Here is a 19,446-nt window from a genome sequence, read left to right as displayed (position 1 = left end):
AAGTGGCATCCATGGCATCTTATTTCATTACCCCCATTTTGGTGTGAGTTTTCTGAAGCAGATCCATAAAGATGCAGAAATTAGGGTTTTGAAATGTGATTGATTTGGGGAAGAAAAGGGTTTTGTTATCATATATAATATTTTTTCTTTTATATGTATTTTTAAAGAATAGGATGAAAAGACAATTTTACCCTTATATACATTGCACATGACCAGATTTGACAGAAAAATCTAACTGGGTTAGGGCTAAAGGATAAAACGTGTATGATTTGAAAACATAAAGTACAAAACTCGTCAATTTTAAACATAAAGGACATCGCCTGCAAATGGGTATAAAGATAAAGGACAATCCTTGCAATTCACTCTAACTAATAACTTAATCAAGTTACATTATTTTAGTTATTATGTCAATATTATTTACTGTCAATGTAAATATGAGACATCAATATAATATATTTCGGGTTGTTACAAGTCCACCCTCCTTAAAGGGTTTCGTCCCCGAAACGTGTATACGTACCGAAAAGAGAAGGGTAGAGCCGCATCATTTCTTCTTCAGACTCCCAAATGGTGTCCGATCCTTTTCGATGTTCCCATTTCACCTTTACTTGGTCAATCTCTTTGTTTCTTAGGCCTTTGACTTTTCGGTCAAGGATTGCAACAGGCTTAGCTATATATCTAAGTTTATTATCAATATCTATATCTTCGAGGTGTACATAAGCCGCCTACCTCGCTAAGCATTTTCGTAGATGAGAGATATGGAAAATGTTGTGTATACCGCCAAGCAAAATCGTCTAAATCAAGTGCTACTCCTAATTCTTCCAACAATCTCTTGAAGAAATTCACATATCAATGGATGATAATCTGAATTCTTCATTAGGTTTCTTGAGCAGTGAGATAAAGGAATGAATTTAGAAAATCATTGTTATGAAAAATGATATGGAGTATAGTCGTATAGATAGCCAATGGTGAGGATGGTTCATTGGTGATTAATGGTGGTGGTTAAAAATCATTCTTGGTCTTGAACAATATCATGAACATCCAATACATTAATTAAAATATGAATTCAGATGATTATAGGGCAGAGGCGCTCCACTAGTGATGGAATTCCATCACTCACAACATCCAATCAAGTTCCGCCGCATCATCAAACTTCATTCCATCACTAGTGATGGATTTTACTATGAGTGCCCATTACTAGTGATAAAACAACTTAAATTCAATACGTTGATAGATAAAATTTTAGTTCGAAGAATATATTCTACTATGGAAATGAAGTAATAACTTTCTTGCACTTGTGATCTTTGAACTGGGGCGTGAGTTTCTGACTTACGAGTCTAATACAATTGTGGGACACTAGTTTAGGCCATTTTCAAGTCGAATGCTTAGCTAAATAGGTTATGTCCATGTCATCTTGATGGCTCTACAAGTCTTTTGTTTACTTTTTCTATTTTTTAAATGTGTTTTATATAATAACTTAAACTATTTGGATATTTTTTACGTTAAAAATTAAAAGCTTAAAAAGAAGTTGGCATACTTTAAACATAATTAATTAGAAATATAATGTGTGCAATTTAGAATTTTAAATTATTAATATGCAAAAAAGTTATATACTATCTTTTTTTTTCTAATTAAACGGACCATGTTCATATTAACCCCGTGAATACACATGTCATGTTTGATTTATGCGTGCGACACGTTTTTTGTGTTCATTTCTTATTTGAATTTGTTCATCTTTAGCTCGCCAACCCGTGAACATGACAAATTTAACTGCTCTAATTCATATATTATTAAATATAACAATTTATTTATCTTCTTAGCCACAATGTATTAACCTAAGACAAGTTTAATTGCCCCAATTCATATATTACTAAATATAACAATTTATGTAGCTTCTTAGCCATAATGTATTAACCCGTGAACATGACAAGTTTAACTGCCCCAATTCATATATTACTAAGTATAACAATTTATGTAGCTTAGTGTTTTTTATTCGTTTAGTTAAAGTATATCTTACTCCTCTTTAAGTTTTAAAATTGTCATTTTTGTCTGTCCATTTTCTAAGAACTTTTTAACCCCCTGGACTTTCTAAATCTGAAAATGTTTTTGGTCAATGGCTATTTTTGTAATTTTTAATAATCAGAATCAGATAATTAACAGTAACAAAACGTGATGTTGAAAGGTTGAAAGATAGTGTTTGGATTTGATTATGTTGCTTGATATCACAATAATCAGATAATCAACTTTTGAATGTTTGGCAAATATATATTTAAAAAAAATAAACAAGTGAAAATCCTTTTCCAAATGCAAATAATCAATTTTTGGAAAACTGCGTTTTGTTGCAATAGCGGGATCTGCTTTTGGAAAACTGCGTTTTGTAACTTTCTAAACGCCAATAATCAATTTTTTTTACCCAAACACTCAAAGTTGATTATTTACGATTTCAAAAATCAATAATATAAAAATCACTTCAAAACTCAACCCCAAACACCTCTTAAAAAAAAAAAAAAAAAAAAAAAGTCAATAAGCTACGTCAGTGAAATCAGCAAATCCCAAACACCCATTTCGTCAAACAGATGGTGCTCCAATTAGGCGGAATCATCCAAAGGGCATCCAACCATTATGGACCAAAAAATTGTATGGTTATTCCATACTCTACATAAAAAATTTTATGGTGGGTGATTCATATTTTTCTAACAATTTTAGGTTATCCGTATGACTCCCTTGAAGATTCTCTCAGTCGATACGCAGATCCCTCGCTTCCTTTGACTTCCTGTATCTCAATTTGATTGTAAGTTTTTTCATCCGATTACCGTACTTTCAATTAATTAGTTTATGCAATCATCACGTATCTGAATTTAATCATCCTGTTTTTTGTACCGCCCCCATTATTAGACGCCATTGTTTTTGAAATAGCTCCTACATTACTTACGTTTTGAATTCAATATCCAGCATTTACACACACTGGACTTGTAAGCAGGTCCTGTCTACATAATTAATAATTTGTTAGGCTATTTAGATTCTAAAGTTACATCATCACTTTTGGGATATGAATAATGGTGATCTGTAAAGTTTTACTCATGATCACTTGAAAGTTGCTTTTACACTAGAAGTTTTCCTTGATTAAGTTATTCTATTTAATATGAAGACCGTAGCTATATTATAACAAAATGAACTTAACGGTATCCGCTAATCACTAACTAGTAACTACCATGCTTACATTGATATGTTTTAATTTTTATTGGATAGTTAAAGAACAATGAGCTACCCAAATGGATTGGTATCACAAGGGAAGCAGCCTCTTTTCTCATTTGGGGTTATCACAGATGTCCAGTATGCTGACATTCCTGACGGGCGTTCGTTTCTTGGTGTTCCTAGATATTACAGAAACAGCATTCTAGTGTTGCGAAAGGCAGTGCAACATTGGAATAATCACCAAAATATTAGTTTTTCGCTGAATCTTGGTGACATTGTGGATGGGTTTTGTCCCAAAGGCCAATCTTTAGAAGCTGTCAAGAAAGTGATTGAAGAATTTGATAAGTTCAATGGTCGTGTGTATCATATGATTGGCAATCACTGCCTCTACAATCTCCCTCGCAGCAAGTTGCTTCCGTTGATGACTTTTCCTAATGTTGACCGTGCTTACTATGACTTTTCTCCGATCCCAGAGTACAGATTTGTTGTTCTTGATGGTTATGATATTAGTGCAATTGGTTGGCCTCATGATCATCCTCACACCATTGATGCTGTAAACTTACTTAACGAGAAAAACCCTAATTTGGAAAAGAATAGCCCAGATGGATTAGTGGATCTTGAAAGAAGGTTCCTGAAATTCAATGGGGGAGTTGGGAAAGAACAGTTGAAATGGCTAGACAAAACACTCGAAGATGCGACAAAATCCAATCAAAAAGTTGTTGTATGCTGCCATATTCCCCTAGATCCCGGAGCTTCATCAAAACAAGCACTTTTATGGAATTACGATGAAGTTATGGATGTGATACATCGGTATGATTGTGTGAAGGTTTGCTTAGCTGGCCATGCTCATAAAGGTGGACACTTTCTTGACTCTTGTGGGGTACATCATCGGGTACTTGAAGCAGCACTGGAATGTCCTCCTGGCACGAATGCATTTGGATATATAGATGTTTATGAAGACAGGCTATCGCTTATTGGTACTGATCGAATGGCTAGCAGTGAAATGGTTTTTAACCACTAAATATACTAGATTATATCTGCTTTATCCAAGCTTTATAGGTATATATGTGAATTAATGTACTGAAAGGCATTTGAGTTACTGGCATACATGTCATTGGGTTTGTACTGATTCAATTCGTTGTGACATTTGAAATGTAAACAAGACATTTTTTTTGTAACTGCATTTGTAGGTTAAGAACACCGTTCATCATATATGAACAAAGAGTATGTCTTCTTTTTGTATTTAAAGAAACAAGCATGACTAAATTGTATTGTATTATAAACAACCATCTTTAGTTAAAACCAAATTAGGATTCCTTTTTCTGTATTTAAGTATGCAGAAAACAATCTTATAGAAGAACCCAGCCAATAAGACTATGGAGAAAGCAGAAAAGCAGACGGATGCAATATCAAGGGACACATGGCGACCTGTGATTGCTTGGATCTTGAACAAGTTGTTACTTTATGAGCATCTGTGGTCTGGCCGTAGGAAACCTGCAGGAACCTCCATTGACAGTATATTGACTTTTGAAGCTCAATCTGTTTGACCTATATTAAATGCGATCTTGGTTCTGATGCTCAAATGATTAGAAGCTTACGACATTTGTGAAGGTATGCGTATTTCTGATGCTCAGATCTCCTAATGCTGAGGTAGTTTTTTGTTCTTGAGATCCCATTTTAAAGTTACAAGTCAACTTGACACAATAATGGTACAGCCGTACATGATTTACGTTTCATCCATGACTAATGATGATGACTTTATGGTGTATACTTGTCTTTAGCTTATGAAATATGAAATACCTTTTTTCTCACAATAATTTCTCTATGCTCATTCGAGATGTAGCACACCTGCTATTGAATCAAGATAGCCTACGACAATAAAAGATCCTTAAGTTAATTTAAGGGTAAACTATGCACTCTTCCATCTAGCAGTAACCTCATGGTTACATTTTAATTTTTATAGACCAGATCATCTCCCTTACTTCACTTCTTAAAGTGTGCAATGACCTACCAATTGGTTAAGATATTTATTCAGAACATGGTTAATTTGCCCATGGCTTTATAGCCTAGTGGCATCTTGGTGGTGGGATAAGGCTTTGGGACCAATAGGTCCTGGGTTCGATTCCCACAAGAGGGTTTTCCCATATTTATTGGGTTTCCTCCTGAATTGGTGTATAGGCATTATGCCTAGTGGAGATGGATATGATCGGGTGGTTCCGCTGGTGGCACAATGATACTCTAGTGGTCCGTCAGTGATCCAAAATTTGCCGTTCAAAAAAAAAAAAAATTAAAGAAAGCACACACATGTTTCATGTTTCTGATTATATAAAATTATATTTTTAGTCAAGCATTTTGCTGTCAAACACATGGGCACATGTGCTCAAACCCAAAGGGCACATGGACCAAAAACTATATGTTAATTCATTATTTATAACCTCCAGTATCATCGGAAGAAATCATTTTGATCATTGCAGATTCTCATAGTCGATACGCAAATCCCTCTCCTTGTTTCACTTTCTGTATCTGTCCGATTGTAAGTTTTTTCAAGTTTGAGCATCCGATTATTGTAGTTTACATTTATTATTTTCACCTGTCTGTATGATTACCTTGTTAGATTCTAGAATTACATAATGAATCTTAGGATATAATTTGGTTCTTCAGTTATTATGGTGGTATCAGTCCAGTAGCTTCTGGTGATCTGTAAATCTTTACTAATGACCACTATATAGGTGCTTTTACAATGCAAGTATTCAGCAATGTAATTACAAATTAACATAACTGTAACTGCTACTAACTAACAACCGTGCTTTGTTTTTTTCTTTTCTTGTTATAGAATAGTTAAAGAATAATGGGCTACCCAAATGGATTAGTACCACAAGGGAAGCAACCTCTTTTCTCGTTTGGGGTTATCACAGATGTGCAGTATGCCGACATTCCTGACGGGCATTCGGTTCATGGTGTTCCTAGATATTACAGAAACAGCATTCTAGTGTTGCAAAAGGCAGTACAAAATTGGAATAATCACCAAAATATTAGTTTTTCGCTGAATCTTGGTGACATTGTTGATGGGTTTTGTCCCAAAGACCAATCTTTAGAAGCTGTCACGAAAGTAGTTAAAGAATTTGATAAGTTCAATGGGCGTGTGTATCATATGATTGGCAATCACTGCCTCTACAATCTCCCCCGCAGCAAGTTGCTCCCGTTGATGACTTTTCCTAATGTTGAGCGTGCTTACTATGACTTTTCTCCAATCCCAGAGTACAGATTTATTGTTCTTGATGGTTATGATATTAGTGCAATTGGTTGGCCTCATGATCATCCTCACACCATTGATGCGGTAAACTTACTTAACGAGAAAAATCCTAATTTGGAAAAGAATAGCCCGAATGGGTTAGTGGATCTTGAAAGAAGGTTTGTGAAATTCAATGGAGGAGTTGGGAAAGAACAGTTGGAATGGCTAGACAAAACACTCCAAGATGCAACAAAATCCAATCAAAAAGTAGTTGTATGCTGCCATATTCCCCTAGATCCTGGAGCTTCATTAGAAGAATCACTTTTATGGAATTATGATGAAGTTATGGATGTGATTCATCGGTATGATTGTGTGAAGGTTTGCTTAGCTGGCCATGATCATACAGGTGGACACTGTGTTGACTCATGTGGGGTACATCATCGGGTACTTGAAGCAGCACTAGAATGCCCTCCTGGCACAGATGCATTTGGATATATAGATGTTTATGAAGATAGGCTATCACTTATTGGTACTGATCGAATGGCTCGCAGTGAAATGGTTTTTAACCACTAAATATACTATATTTTATCAGCTTTATCCGGGCTTAATAAGGTATTATGTCAATTAGTTTTTTTTTTTTTTTTTTTTTTTTTTTTTTTTTTTTTTGAAAATTTTTATGTCAATTAGTGTACTGAACAACATTTGAGTTATTGGTATTTATGTCATTGGGCTTGTACTGTATTAATTTCTTTGTGATATTTATGTAACTTGACCTCTTTTTAGTAAAAGAAACAAAACATGATTTAATTGTATTACAAACTACCATCTTTTAGTTAAAAACAAATTAAGTTTCCTCTTTCTGTATTATAGTATGCAGAAAATAATCTCATTTCTGTTGGGATGTATTCACTTTCTTCTTCTCCATATAAAAGAAACCAGTCAATGAGACTATGGAATGACTAGAAAAGCAGACGGATGCGATATCAAGTGACACGTGGTGACCCGTGATTGCTTGGATCTCAAATTAGTTGTTAGCTTTATGAGAATCTGTGGTCTGGTCATATGCTACGAGTTTTATGAATGCGAACTTCGACTTCAATTTGTCCTTAAGACCGTTCAAAATCAACCCTCAACAAGCAATGATCCGGCCAATCGGACACTTGTGTGGATCGCTTAGCAAACACTACCCGTCTGGGTTCTGAAACTCAGCAGGACTAAAATTCTTTTGCAAGGCATGGACAAGGTCCTCCTAATAGGCTGTGGACTGATCTACAGATAACCACAAATGTAAGTCCAATGCCTCTCTGTCTAGGTTCATAGAATCCACATCACTACTAGAAAACTAGGTTTTTCGGATCGCAAATTTGGTCGCAAACCAGTTGCAATTGCCCTGCTGCGACCGTTTTCCGACCGGAACTGCGATCGGAAAAACACCCGTCGCAATTGCTCTACTCCGACTAACTTGCGACTGCTGCTATCTTTTGCGACCGGGGTTTTGCGACTTTGATAATGGTCACAAATATTGCGACTGCTCTTGGTTTTGTGGGACTTTGGTTGCGACGGTCTTGATGCGACCGTATTCCGACCGCATACCTTTTACAAGCTGCGATCGTTTTCCGACCGCATGCCTTTTACAAATTGCGACCATTTTGCAACTGCTTGCCTTTTTGAAAAATTGCGACCGTTTTTGCGGTCGCAACTTTTATTAATTATAAGCCATTTTCTATTTTAACAGCAGCAAACAGATTCTATATAACATTACATCGTAATAGAGTCATTAAAATCTGAACTAAGCATCTCATTCATCAAGGAGATTGAATTTTAATTTTAATGCAATTCTAATTAACAACAGGTCAGCAGCAATATAGATTTCATAACAGCAGCAAAAAAAAAAAAAAAAAAAAAAAAAAAAACAAATTAATTACCAAATGTAGCTTGAGAACTAATATTGATCTCATGGTATATGGACCCGGATTTGACCCGAACCCGAATAGTTGGTTGCATGATATGTGGAATGTTGGCGTTGAATGTTGATACAAAACTAAAGTGGCATGCTCTTTTAAAGTGGTAGCTTTATCCCCAAAGTGTTAGATTTATTTAAAAGATTTGACAAATAGTCCTTTTGTTTATTTAAAGAAAAAAGAAGTAACAAAATTGTCAATATAATTGTGTAGAAAGATGACGATTTTGTGAGCATTTACCTGTAGTTACAATGAGCACCAGCCCCAGTAACATTGAGCACCAGCCCCGTTCGAGTCGCCCTGTTCAAGATTTCATCTTTAATACGCGATACATACATAGTTAACATGATTAAAACTAAAAAAATTAAAACATAACTGACCGGGATCAGCTTAAGGTCACATGAAACTACCACTCCAGCAACCTAGGTAATCCTCAGAACAAAACAAAAGCTCGATGTTAGAATTTCAAGATTCTTAACCACAGTATGTATGTATGGAGAAAACAAAAACAAACAGTTCATCGCCTGCAAATACCACATGAATGTAACAAGCCACATACTTGATACTTCAAAATCAGGAACAAGTCATGTTTCGTGGGTTGACACATTGAACTTTTTAGTTAATATACTTTATACATTAGTTTTCTTTGTTATGATTTGTAATCTTAGATTATCAATGTGCAAAAAGAAAGAAAAACATCCAGTGTTAACAAGTCATGTTTGTGTCGACCCGCATAATCTTGTGTTCGGGTTCATATGTTCGTGTCAAATTTCCGGGTTTGTGTGGGGTTCGACCCACCATAAGATCCATTAGCGGATCATGAAATAGTGCAGGTGATACACCAAATGTCATAACCATGAAAAGAATTCTAACAAAACTAAAAGCAAACAGCCAAGCAGTTATAATAACTTGAGCAATCTTCAACAATCTATAGGTTGTTAAAAAAAGAAAAAGAAAAGCATAGAAAAGCTTCCCTTTTGAGGCATGTGCCATTGCATGGCCAATCCAATCCATTGACAGATGACAATCATGAGCTCATATGCCACTCATAATCCATTGAAATCAAGTATTCTCTGGATGGATCTTCATGTAAATGATTGTACACAAACAGTCCAGCTTGGGTCACAACTGTACAGTAGTTATATCAAAGCATTTCAACTTTTATGAGTCGTATATGTACACAAACAAAACCTTTGAATTTAACAAGCAAGTTTTCCCCCTAAAACTGCTTCAAGCCTTTGACTAAACTAGCTAACTTCAGCATGAGAGCACTTCTGGTCATTGACCTTGCATTCCTCAATCATCAAAACTAACAACAAAGTAATAATTCTAGCAATCTATAATCTAAATCTACATTTTTCACACTTCAAAACTTCATATATAGATTTTGCATAAACCTATAGACTATAGTGAATGATACCAGTTGCATATACTTCCATGAGTTGACTAACAGTGATTTACTATCTCCTAGTTGACCAAATACTCTTAGAAGCCAGAAACTTCATATTTCAACTTTCAATCATATGATTGAAAATATCTTCCTAATGGCTAATTCACTAAGAATATGATTGTAAACTCCAAATGTTTCAAAATTCATCACTAATCAAAATCAACACGTTCCAGTACAAAAGTTCATCAAACTCCCAACAGATCAGATTTCAACTCGATTCCTTCAAAATCCCCAAACACTAGCCCTAGAAAGACAAATAACAAATTTGTTAGAAATATTAAACTAAGTTATGTTTTATGTAATTAATTCGTATTTTCAGACATATAAGTAGGTTAGCTTATTAAGTTAGTTAATGATATGATTATCAAGGACCGGAAGATAAGCGGGAATCAAGTTCAAACAACTGCAAATCGGTTACCCGCCATATCTTAACCGCCAAATGTTATGTATATATTAGAATTGCCGGGAATCATAACCGGTATCAAGACTTTCTTAATTTTCACTAAGAATTGTCCAAACCCTTTCTTTCATTCGATCATTGTTCTCAAACTGTCATGCATATTCATTTTGGTTCTCTTGTTTACGACAACATGGATTCTTCTTATAATCCAAACTTGTCATCAACTTCCGCTGCAACTAAGTCATCTGACTTCCAACAAAGTGGTATCAGAGCGACGAAAGGGAAGATGCCGATGACTGAACTTAAACCAACGTCCACTATGTTGCCTTGTCAACATTGCACGGATGAAATGAAGAACAAGAATAAGCGATTTCAGCGAGAAAAGACATGCTTTTACTGTCACCAACCAGGGCATCAAATCTACAAGTGTAATAAGAAAGAAGCAGACGAGGCGATACAGTTAATCCGGCAAGCGGTGAATGTGGGCATACAGAATCAAAGAGAAGATTTCAGTAATCATCAAGAGATGATTGTAGTGGGTACCGAAGGTGGGCTATGGAGCGATATTTGGTACGTTAGTTCTGTATTTAAACATCATATGGCTGGAAATTTAAACGTGTTTAAACGAATTAAACACATAATCGGGGTTGATACTCAATCCGGGGAAAATAATTTCTTATTTACACGTGGGGTTGGTTCGGTTGAAATCAAAACCGGAAATGAAATTATGAGAATTCAAAGCGTTTTCTATTTTCCGGAATTAGATAGGAATGTTTTGAGTATAGATCAATTAACCATGCAAGGTTTTACCGTTAACAAGAACGGTGATACTTGTAAGATCTATCCAATGTTCTCTACTCCGGTTGATAACTCTATGAACGAAACAAGTGGGTTAACAAGAGAGGAAGAAATTGGGTTACACGAGAAACAGAACATTATCGAAGAAAACGTGCATGACAATGAATTTAAAGAAAGGTATCTAAATTCATATTTCGAAGATCTGGATCTGTCCTCACATGAACCAGATTGGAATATGATGATTGTCAAGAACATGGAATTTAATGAATTTGATGACTGCGTTGCATTCATCAATTTATTAGATGATCGTGAATTTGTGATCAAGTATAAGCATATGCTTGATTCAAAGTTTGAAGAATTAGTTAAATGGTTCTTATTTAACTATATGAACATCACGAATCGACCGATTCCACCAGTTGCATTGCATAAGAGAAAGGTTAATCTACTAAGTTTATACTTGTTGGTAGCCGCGGATGGGGGATACAAGACTGTAACAACAGAAAACATGTGGCCTGCAATAGCGAAGGATCTGGGATTTAACTACGAAGACGGAGATTACATGAGAACTGCATATGCCATGTATCTTGATATCCTGGAGTATTACTATAATTTCAATCAATGTCGAAAGAAAATGCAGGATAAAGAGGTTGTTGTTGAAGAAGGCAGACTTACCGAAAGTCAACAGAAGGTATCAACCAATGGAGAAGATGCTCAACAAGGGTCTGCACAAGGATCTGCAGGAATGGAACAAGCTGCGTTGTTCACTCGCATCGATGATGAAGATTGGAGCAAAGGGAAGAGGAGAAAGCGCTTCAACTTTGACTATGCAAGATGGGCTGTGGAAGAAGCAAATCAGAGTGTGCTGGATCGGTCTCGCAAACATAACCTAGTTTAAGGGGGTTATGTTAGAAATATTAAACTAAGTTATGTTTTATGTAATTAATTCGTATTTTCAGACATATAAGTAGGTTAGCTTATTAAGTTAGTTAATGATATGATTATCAAGGACCGGAAGATAAGCGGGAATCAAGTTCAAACAACTGCAAATCGGTTACCCGCCATATCTTAACCGCCAAATGTTATGTATATATTAGAATTGCCGGGAATCATAACCGGTATCAAGACTTTCTTAATTTTCACTAAGAATTGTCCAAACCCTTTCTTTCATTCGATCATTGTTCTCAAACTGTCATGCATATTCATTTTGGTTCTCTTGTTTACGACAACATGGATTCTTCTTATAATCCAAACTTGTCATCAACTTCCGCTGCAACTAAGTCATCTGACTTCCAACAAAATTACCTTGTTGTCTCCTGTTGATTTCTTTTGAAATAAATTGACATTCAAGATCTACAAACCAAAAAACAAACAATTAAGTAAAGTTGCTGCTCATAGAATTCAAACTGAATGGAAATATGAATTAACTAGGGTTTAAGAAGAACCTAAACAGTGATAGTTGGAGACAAATAGTTGAAATTATCAGTGAGATAGAAACAATTGCTTCCAAATTGCACACATAAATAGTTTTTTGGAGAATTAATTTTAGCAAACCCTAATTGATCGAATCAGTAATCAAATTAACAAGAACTGAGGTCGAATTCGACCTTGACTGGTACAAGAGAAGATGAAATTGATAGAATCGAGAATCGTACCTTGAAATTAATAGAATCGAGTCAGACCTTGTGGAAACCGTCGGAGTTCTGCGTCACTGTTTTCCGATCAGGATGTTTCATTTGCAAAATCGTTTTCCGGTGGAGATGTTCGAGCTCGAAAGCTTCAACATTTTCCGATCATTGATCATTGCCGGTGGAGAGAGCGGTGGAGATGTCGCGTCCGGTGGAGATGAGGTTGATCATTGCCGGTGGAGAAAGCGGTGTGAGGGGACGAGGATGGGGAGTCTGGTGGAGTTCTGAGTGTGAGGGTTTAATCAGCTATTCGATTAATACCTTTTTACTTTTCATGATTTAGTATTTTGCCATCAATTTTGCTGTAATGTTACCTGGGAGATCTTCTGTTTTAACAGATGGTTAAACCAGAAGTTAGATGAATAAAATTTGTTGATCTTTCAAAAAAAAATTTGCCACCAAAAATAACCATATACGATTCACGTGAGAAATTATTACTTAATTTCTTACCGTTCATTTTGGTAGCAGAATTTGGTGGCAAGTGCCCTTTTTTTGTAGTAGCATGAAGAGAGAGAAAGAGGAGAGAGACAGAGAGGCGTCTGTCTCACTGGAGTGTGTTCTAAGAAAAGTTGAAGGAGATGCCATTAAATCCAGTGGTGGTGTAGCGGTTGTTGATGGCTAGAACGGAAGAGGTGGTGGTGGAGCGGTTGTTAGAGATGCTGATAAAGGAGTTGGGGTGGGGTCCTTCTTATTTGTCCCTGAGACAAAAAATTCCCATATTGCCCCTGAGACCCCTTCTTACTTGTGATGAAATTCAAATTTAACATGTTAAATACAAAATTAATTTTCATATTTGCGACCGCTTTACACGGTTGCAACTTTTGATATATTTCTAGTATTTGCGACCGTCTAAAGTAGTCGCATTTTTTTTATATTTCTCGTATCTGCGACCGCTTTAATAGGTTGCAACTTTTTTTTTTGTTCTCTCTATTTGCGACTGCTTTAGAAGGTCGCAACTTTTGTCTTTCTATATATTTCTCGTATTTGCGATCGCTTTAAACGGTTGGAACCTTTGCGTTTTTATTTTCTTGCAAAATTTGCGATCGTTTTGCGACCGTATCTGAGTTGGTCTTTAATTTTGCGACTATTTTGATTTTGATCGCAAACTGGTCGCTAATTTTGCGACCACTTTATGTAGGTCGCAAATTTTGGTCGCAATTGCCTAGTTTTCTAGTAGTGCATCAACCTTATCGTTGTCTGCAATATCATAGAACCTGAAATATTTTTTTGGCTTTGAGGATCCACTCTTGTGGATCGCCGTTGCTGAAAGAAGCGAAGGTGATCTTAGTGGCATCAACCTTATCGTTGTCTGCAATATCAAACATATGGTGCTCGATTTGGGCGGAATTATCTTAAGGGCATCCGACCCTCATATACTAAAAAAATGCATGGTTATTCCATCTTCCATAAAATCTTGGTGACATTGTTTATGGGTATTGTCCCAAAGACCAATCTTTAGAAGCTGTCAAGGAATCTTTAGTTAAATAACTTGATAATTTTAATGGTATATGATTGGCAATCATTATCTCTATAATCTCCCCACAGCAAGTTGCTCCCCTTGAACTTTTCCTAATGTTGACCGTGCGTTCATGCTTACAATGAACTACATCAAATGAATCACTTTATGAAATTATGATGCAGTTATGGATGTGATTCATTAGTATGATTGTCTGAAGATTTGCTTTGGTGGCTGTAATCTATATAGGTGGACACTCTGTTGACTCTTGTGGGGCGTAAGGTGCTTGAAGCAGCATTGGAATGCCCTTCTGGCACATATATATTTGGATATATAGATGTTCATGAAGATAGATTATCACTTATTGGCCCGGATCGAATGGCTAGCCCTGTAATGGTTTTTAACCACGAAATATACTTGTTGCTACATCCAGATGAATTAGCAACACTTCGTCTTCTTCGTCTCATCTTGATGTAAAACACAAAGAAGAAGCTCCTTAGAAGGGGTCCACGACTAAGCTTGGGGACCACCCTCCGACATTCAAGTCAGTTCAGGGTTCATACTTGTTGGGGCTGGATTTTACTATAAATGATCCTTATACGTGATCCTGACCAGTGATCCTTGTTTCTTTGGCAGATAGTGATCCTCAGCCAGACTTCAGGATCAGGATCATGGGACGATATGGTGATCCTTACACTAACGGTCACTTCCACTTATTACAAAATTGTTTTGCAGGAACACCTAGCAGGATATGCCCTACACATCATGATCCAGGGACGCGTTTTCACAAATATGGCAAGAGCTAAATTGGAGATAGACGTTGTACCGGATATGGAAACTTAGCTTGATTAATGGGCAGCAATTTAGGCTAGATTATCTTTATTTCTAAAGGGGTAATGAGCTGATTAGTGGTCTATCTACCTAAAATAAGTTACCTACACATGTATAAATACCACTCTTCCTCATTCGGAAGAACACACACGACATACGACACAACTCTCAACACTTAGACACTCAGTGATCCTTGTACTCAGCTCATTATCATCCGAAGTTGTAACTACATTTTTATTATATTGAAGTTGGTGATCGGTAGTTGCCATCACCCGAGGTTTTTTATGCCGGAGATCATACATTGATCAAGGGCTTTTTCCTCGTATAAATCATTGTGTCTTTGTATCTTTATCACAGAAGTGATCCTTCACTTTCATAACTAACCAAGCATCATACCCCGTTTACATAAAGTTTGGTTACATTATCCTTGTGTGATTTTTGACCAAAACAGTTTGGCGCCCACCGTGGGGCAATTGGTGCTTCATTCATAAGAAATTCTTTTGTTCGAAATATTTTCAAAGAACTACATGGCTTCATCATTGAAGAACACCTCGACGGCGATGTCTGCAGTCACCTCAGCACAAACCACTCTACCTCCTCCACCGGCAGGATCCCAGAGAAATGCTGAGAAGAGACCAACCCCTTCCTTCTCTAAACCTCCATCTTCTTCTGCTATGAATTCTTCTATTCCCAGTACTAGTGATGTGTTTGCTTTAATTTTGCAGATGAAGGATCGTATGCAGCGGCAGGATGAAACTAATGACAGGATCCTCAGGGAGATTGGAGATCTCAAAAGACAAAAGAAAGCGGCAGAGGATCATTCCCCACTGATGCCAAAATCCTTGAGTTTTGAGACTCCAATGGTCACCTCTCAGCCATCAGGGATCCCAGACGTACAGATCACAGGGGAGTCAAGAGGATCACGTCTCAACTCGGCAGCAATGACTCAGACATCAGATTCACATTTTCAGCCAATTGGATCCTATCCTCAGTACATGGGATCCTTCATGAATCCGGGAACCTATCCGGGGGCACAGCAGTTTCAAGGATCCTACTTTATTCCAGGATCATTCCAGGGCCAAGGATCCTCCTTTGTTCCAGGATCATCCCAGGTTCAAGGATCCTCCTTCGTTCCAGGATCATCCCAGATACCAGGATCCTTACAGATGCCAGGATCCCTAAAAAGTTTGCAAACAGGGAGTCTAGATGTCCATCAAGGGGACTTCATTCCAATGCAGACCATTGCTTCCACTGGTCCCTCCGTTGTTCCAGAATCCCAGCAATATGGATTCCCTAACTTGAACCCAATGGGAGGTAACACTTTAAATAATTATCCTACCACTAACCATGGATTTATGCAGGATACAGGTACCAATCACGCTATGGCCAGGGAATTACAGAAACCAAAGGACATGATCTCAAGTGTTCCAGGGGTAGTCAAGCCTATCCCAGAGATTGCAGATGGAAGCCACAAGGTATCTCGCTTTGCACCACCAATTTGTGATGCAGAGGTGCCCAAAAGGTTCCATATCCCTACCATGAAGCTGTATGATGGCACAACGGATCCAGAGGAGCATATAGCACAATACAGGGAAAGGATGGAAATCAATCCTATCCCAGAAAGGTTGAAGGAAGCATGCCTATGTAAAGGATTTGGATCCACTCTAACTGGATCAGCTCTTAAGTGGCTGCTAAGTCTTCCCCCTTACTCTATTACTTCATTTGCTAATTTAGTTAATTTATTCAATAACCAATTCTCTTGTAGTAGAAAATTTGAAAAATTAACTAGTGATTTGTACAGGATAACTCAAAATAATAATGAATCATTAAGGGATTATATAACTAAATTTAGTAAAGAATCCTTGGATATTCCCAACTTGGATATGGCTACGGCTGTTGAAGCCTTCAAAATGGGACTTCTTAAGGATTCATTATTCTATGATGACCTTGTTATGACACCTTGCAGGAATTTAGATGAAGTAAGAACTCGAGCACTCAGGTTTATCCGGCTAGAGGATGACAAGAGGATCCAGGAGAGACAAGTAGGATCCTCAAAACAAGATAAGCAAGGATCCTCCTTCAAAAACAACAAGTTCAAATCCTACCATAGAAACGAGAACAAGAATGTGCATGCTGTCGACCAAGAAGAGGATGATGAAGAATATCCTCCAATCTCAGAATATTGTTTTTCCGTTGATAATCATGAACTAATCCTTGCAATGCAGAATCTAGGTGAAAAGGCTAGGTGGCCCAGGAAGAATGATAAACCATCCGGGACTAAAGACAAATCCAAATGGTGTGCATACCATGAGGATTTCGGCCATCTGACTGAAGATTGCATAGCCTTAAGAAAGGAAATTGGATACCTGCTAAGCAAGGGGCATCTAAAAGAATTGCTGGGAGAAAAAAGCAAAGGACCCAGGATCCTGAAAGGATCCCCGAAAAAGCCCCAGCACCTCCGGCAAATGCACAAGTGATCAACTTTATATCCGGAGGATCAGACATCTGTGGTACATCCTTCTCAGCGGCCAAAAGATATGCAAAAGAATCAAAAATGGACAATGGAGAAAGGCCTGTTAGAACATCAAGTGTTTCAGAAGGGAAAACGATAACCTTTGATGAGGATGACCGCATTAACATCCAGGATCCTCATCATGATAGTTTAGTTATTACTCTCTTTATTTCTAACCATTTTGTCCGCAGGATCCTTATCGATGGAGGAAGCTCAGTGAACATTATCCAGCTTGATGTACTGAAGAAAATGGGTATCCCAGAATCAGACATCACACCAAGATCCTCCGTGCTTGTAGGATTTAGTGGAGAAACGAAGAAAACTCTGGGGGACATCAAACTCCCAATCTATGTGGAAGGATTACATAATTATCAGAAATTTTGTGTTATTGACTGTTTATCTTGCTGCAATGTTATCCTTGGCAGGCCTTGGATACATGATATGAAAGCAGTCCCATCCACCTACCATCAATGTGTGTAGCTCCCTAGCCCATGGGGGATAATCAAGATCGAAAGTGATCAGCAAGAAGCTAAAGATTGTTATACATCATCCATGAAGCCAACATCGAAACCAAGGGAGCAATAGCAATTACAGTATCCTCCAAGGAACGTCTTGGAGGCAAGGGAGCAGGATGTGGACGAAATCCTTCTGGATCCCAGTGATCCTGAGTCAAAGATCTATATCGGATCAGGGATCCTTGGCAAGATGAAAAAAGACATGATATCCTTCCTCAAAAGAAGAAAATCTACCTTTGCTTGGAAACATGAAGATATGACAGGTATATCTAAGGATATTATTACTCACAAACTTGGCATTGACAGGTCTATCAAACCAGTCCATCAAAAAAGGAGGAAGTTTGCACCAGAAAGGAATGCCATTATCCAAGAAGAAGTAGAGAGGCTACTTCGAGCAGGTATGATCAGAGAGGTAAAGTATCCAAAATGGTTAGCCAATGTGGTTGTTGTCCAAAAGAAAAACGGAAAGTGGAGGGTATGTGTCGATTTCACTGATTTGAATAAGGCATGTCCCAAGGATCCTTTCCCATTACCCCACATTGACTCCATGGTGGATGCAACAGCGGGGCATGAACTGTTGACCTTTATGGATGCATCATCTGGGTTCCAACAAATCCAGATGGAACCATCTGACCAAGAGGATACAGCCTTTATGACCCCAACCGGTTTATATTGTTATATTGCCATGCCTTTTGGACTAAGAAATGCAGGTGCAACATATCAAAGACTGGTAAATATGATGTTCAAGGATCAAATTGGAAAAACTATGGAGGTGTACATAGATGATATGGTGGTCAAATAAAAAAAAGCTGAGGATCACCTAAAGGACTTAGAAGAAGCATTCGATATCCTTGATCAGTACAACATGAAACTTAATCCTTCAAAATGTCATTTCGGTGTTAAGGCAGGAAAGTTCTTAGGGTACATGGTAACCCAGAGGGGCATTGAAGCAAGCCCAGAACAAATCAAAGCATTAATAAATATCAAATCTCCTGCCAATGCCAAGGATGTTCAAAGACTGACAGGCAGGATAGCAGCTTTGAACAGATTCATATCGAAATCCTCAGAAAAATGCAGAGAATTCTACGATATCCTAAGGAAGAATAAGAAGTTCGAATGGACTGAGAAGCATGAGAATGCTTTACAAGCCCTAAAAGAGTATATGTCCTCAGCACCAGCATTAGCAAAACCGGAAAAAGGAGATGTGTTATCCTTATATCTAGCGGTATCCTCAACCGCTGTAAGTGCTGTCCTTGTTAAGGATCACGAAGGTACACAATATCCTATCTACTATGTAAGTAAAAGTCTACTTGATGCCGAATCCAGGTACTCACACCTCGAAAAACTTATCCTTGCATTAATCATGGCATCCACTAAGTTAAGGCATTATTTTGAAACCCATACTATTGTTGTT

At 37.3% G+C, this 19,446-nt stretch overlaps 2 protein-coding genes and 1 long non-coding RNA gene across 4 annotated transcripts; 2 read left to right on the top strand and 1 right to left on the bottom strand.

Moving 5' to 3' along the window:
• Positions 1 to 2,577: 2,577 nt before the first annotated feature.
• On the top strand, positions 2,578 to 4,336 carry LOC110879854 (manganese-dependent ADP-ribose/CDP-alcohol diphosphatase-like). Of its 2 annotated transcripts, none has more exons than XM_035977932.1 (2): positions 2,578 to 2,788; positions 3,233 to 4,336. In XM_035977932.1, exon 2 carries the CDS (start codon positions 3,257 to 3,259, stop codon positions 4,211 to 4,213), a length of 957 nt encoding a protein of 318 aa, XP_035833825.1. In that variant the 5' UTR covers positions 2,578 to 2,788; positions 3,233 to 3,256; the 3' UTR covers positions 4,214 to 4,336. The 2 variants fall into 2 exon arrangements, with proteins under 2 accessions (XP_035833825.1, XP_021984075.1); XM_022128383.2 differs by having other exon boundaries at positions 2,580 to 2,788; positions 3,247 to 4,336.
• A 1,234-nt stretch (positions 4,337 to 5,570) lies between these two features.
• LOC110879853 (manganese-dependent ADP-ribose/CDP-alcohol diphosphatase-like) lies at positions 5,571 to 7,169 on the top strand. The gene is made up of 2 exons (XM_022128382.2): positions 5,571 to 5,725; positions 6,026 to 7,169. Exon 2 carries the CDS (start codon positions 6,041 to 6,043, stop codon positions 6,995 to 6,997), a length of 957 nt encoding a protein of 318 aa, XP_021984074.1. The 5' UTR covers positions 5,571 to 5,725; positions 6,026 to 6,040; the 3' UTR covers positions 6,998 to 7,169.
• A 2,050-nt stretch (positions 7,170 to 9,219) lies between these two features.
• LOC110879852 lies at positions 9,220 to 12,972 on the bottom strand. The gene is made up of 3 exons (XR_002559065.2): positions 12,686 to 12,972; positions 12,336 to 12,383; positions 9,220 to 9,513 (listed from the first exon to the last, which is right to left on the bottom strand). It is a non-coding gene; the product is annotated as an uncharacterized LOC110879852 (long non-coding RNA).
• Positions 12,973 to 19,446: the final 6,474 nt, after the last annotated feature.

The sequence above is a fragment of the Helianthus annuus genome, chromosome 9 (genome assembly GCF_002127325.2).
Source record: "Helianthus annuus cultivar XRQ/B chromosome 9, HanXRQr2.0-SUNRISE, whole genome shotgun sequence".
Taxonomy (NCBI): domain Eukaryota; kingdom Viridiplantae; phylum Streptophyta; class Magnoliopsida; order Asterales; family Asteraceae; genus Helianthus; species Helianthus annuus.
Note: the sequence above shows the minus strand (reverse complement) of the source record. Positions and strands in the feature narration are given on the sequence as shown.

Excerpts from the sequence above, each read along its gene's own strand:
- LOC110879854 (XM_035977932.1), top strand. The coding sequence starts at position 3,257 with ATGAGCTACCCAAATGGATTGGTATCACAAGGGAAGCAGCCTCTTTTC.
- LOC110879853 (XM_022128382.2), top strand. The coding sequence starts at position 6,041 with ATGGGCTACCCAAATGGATTAGTACCACAAGGGAAGCAACCTCTTTTC.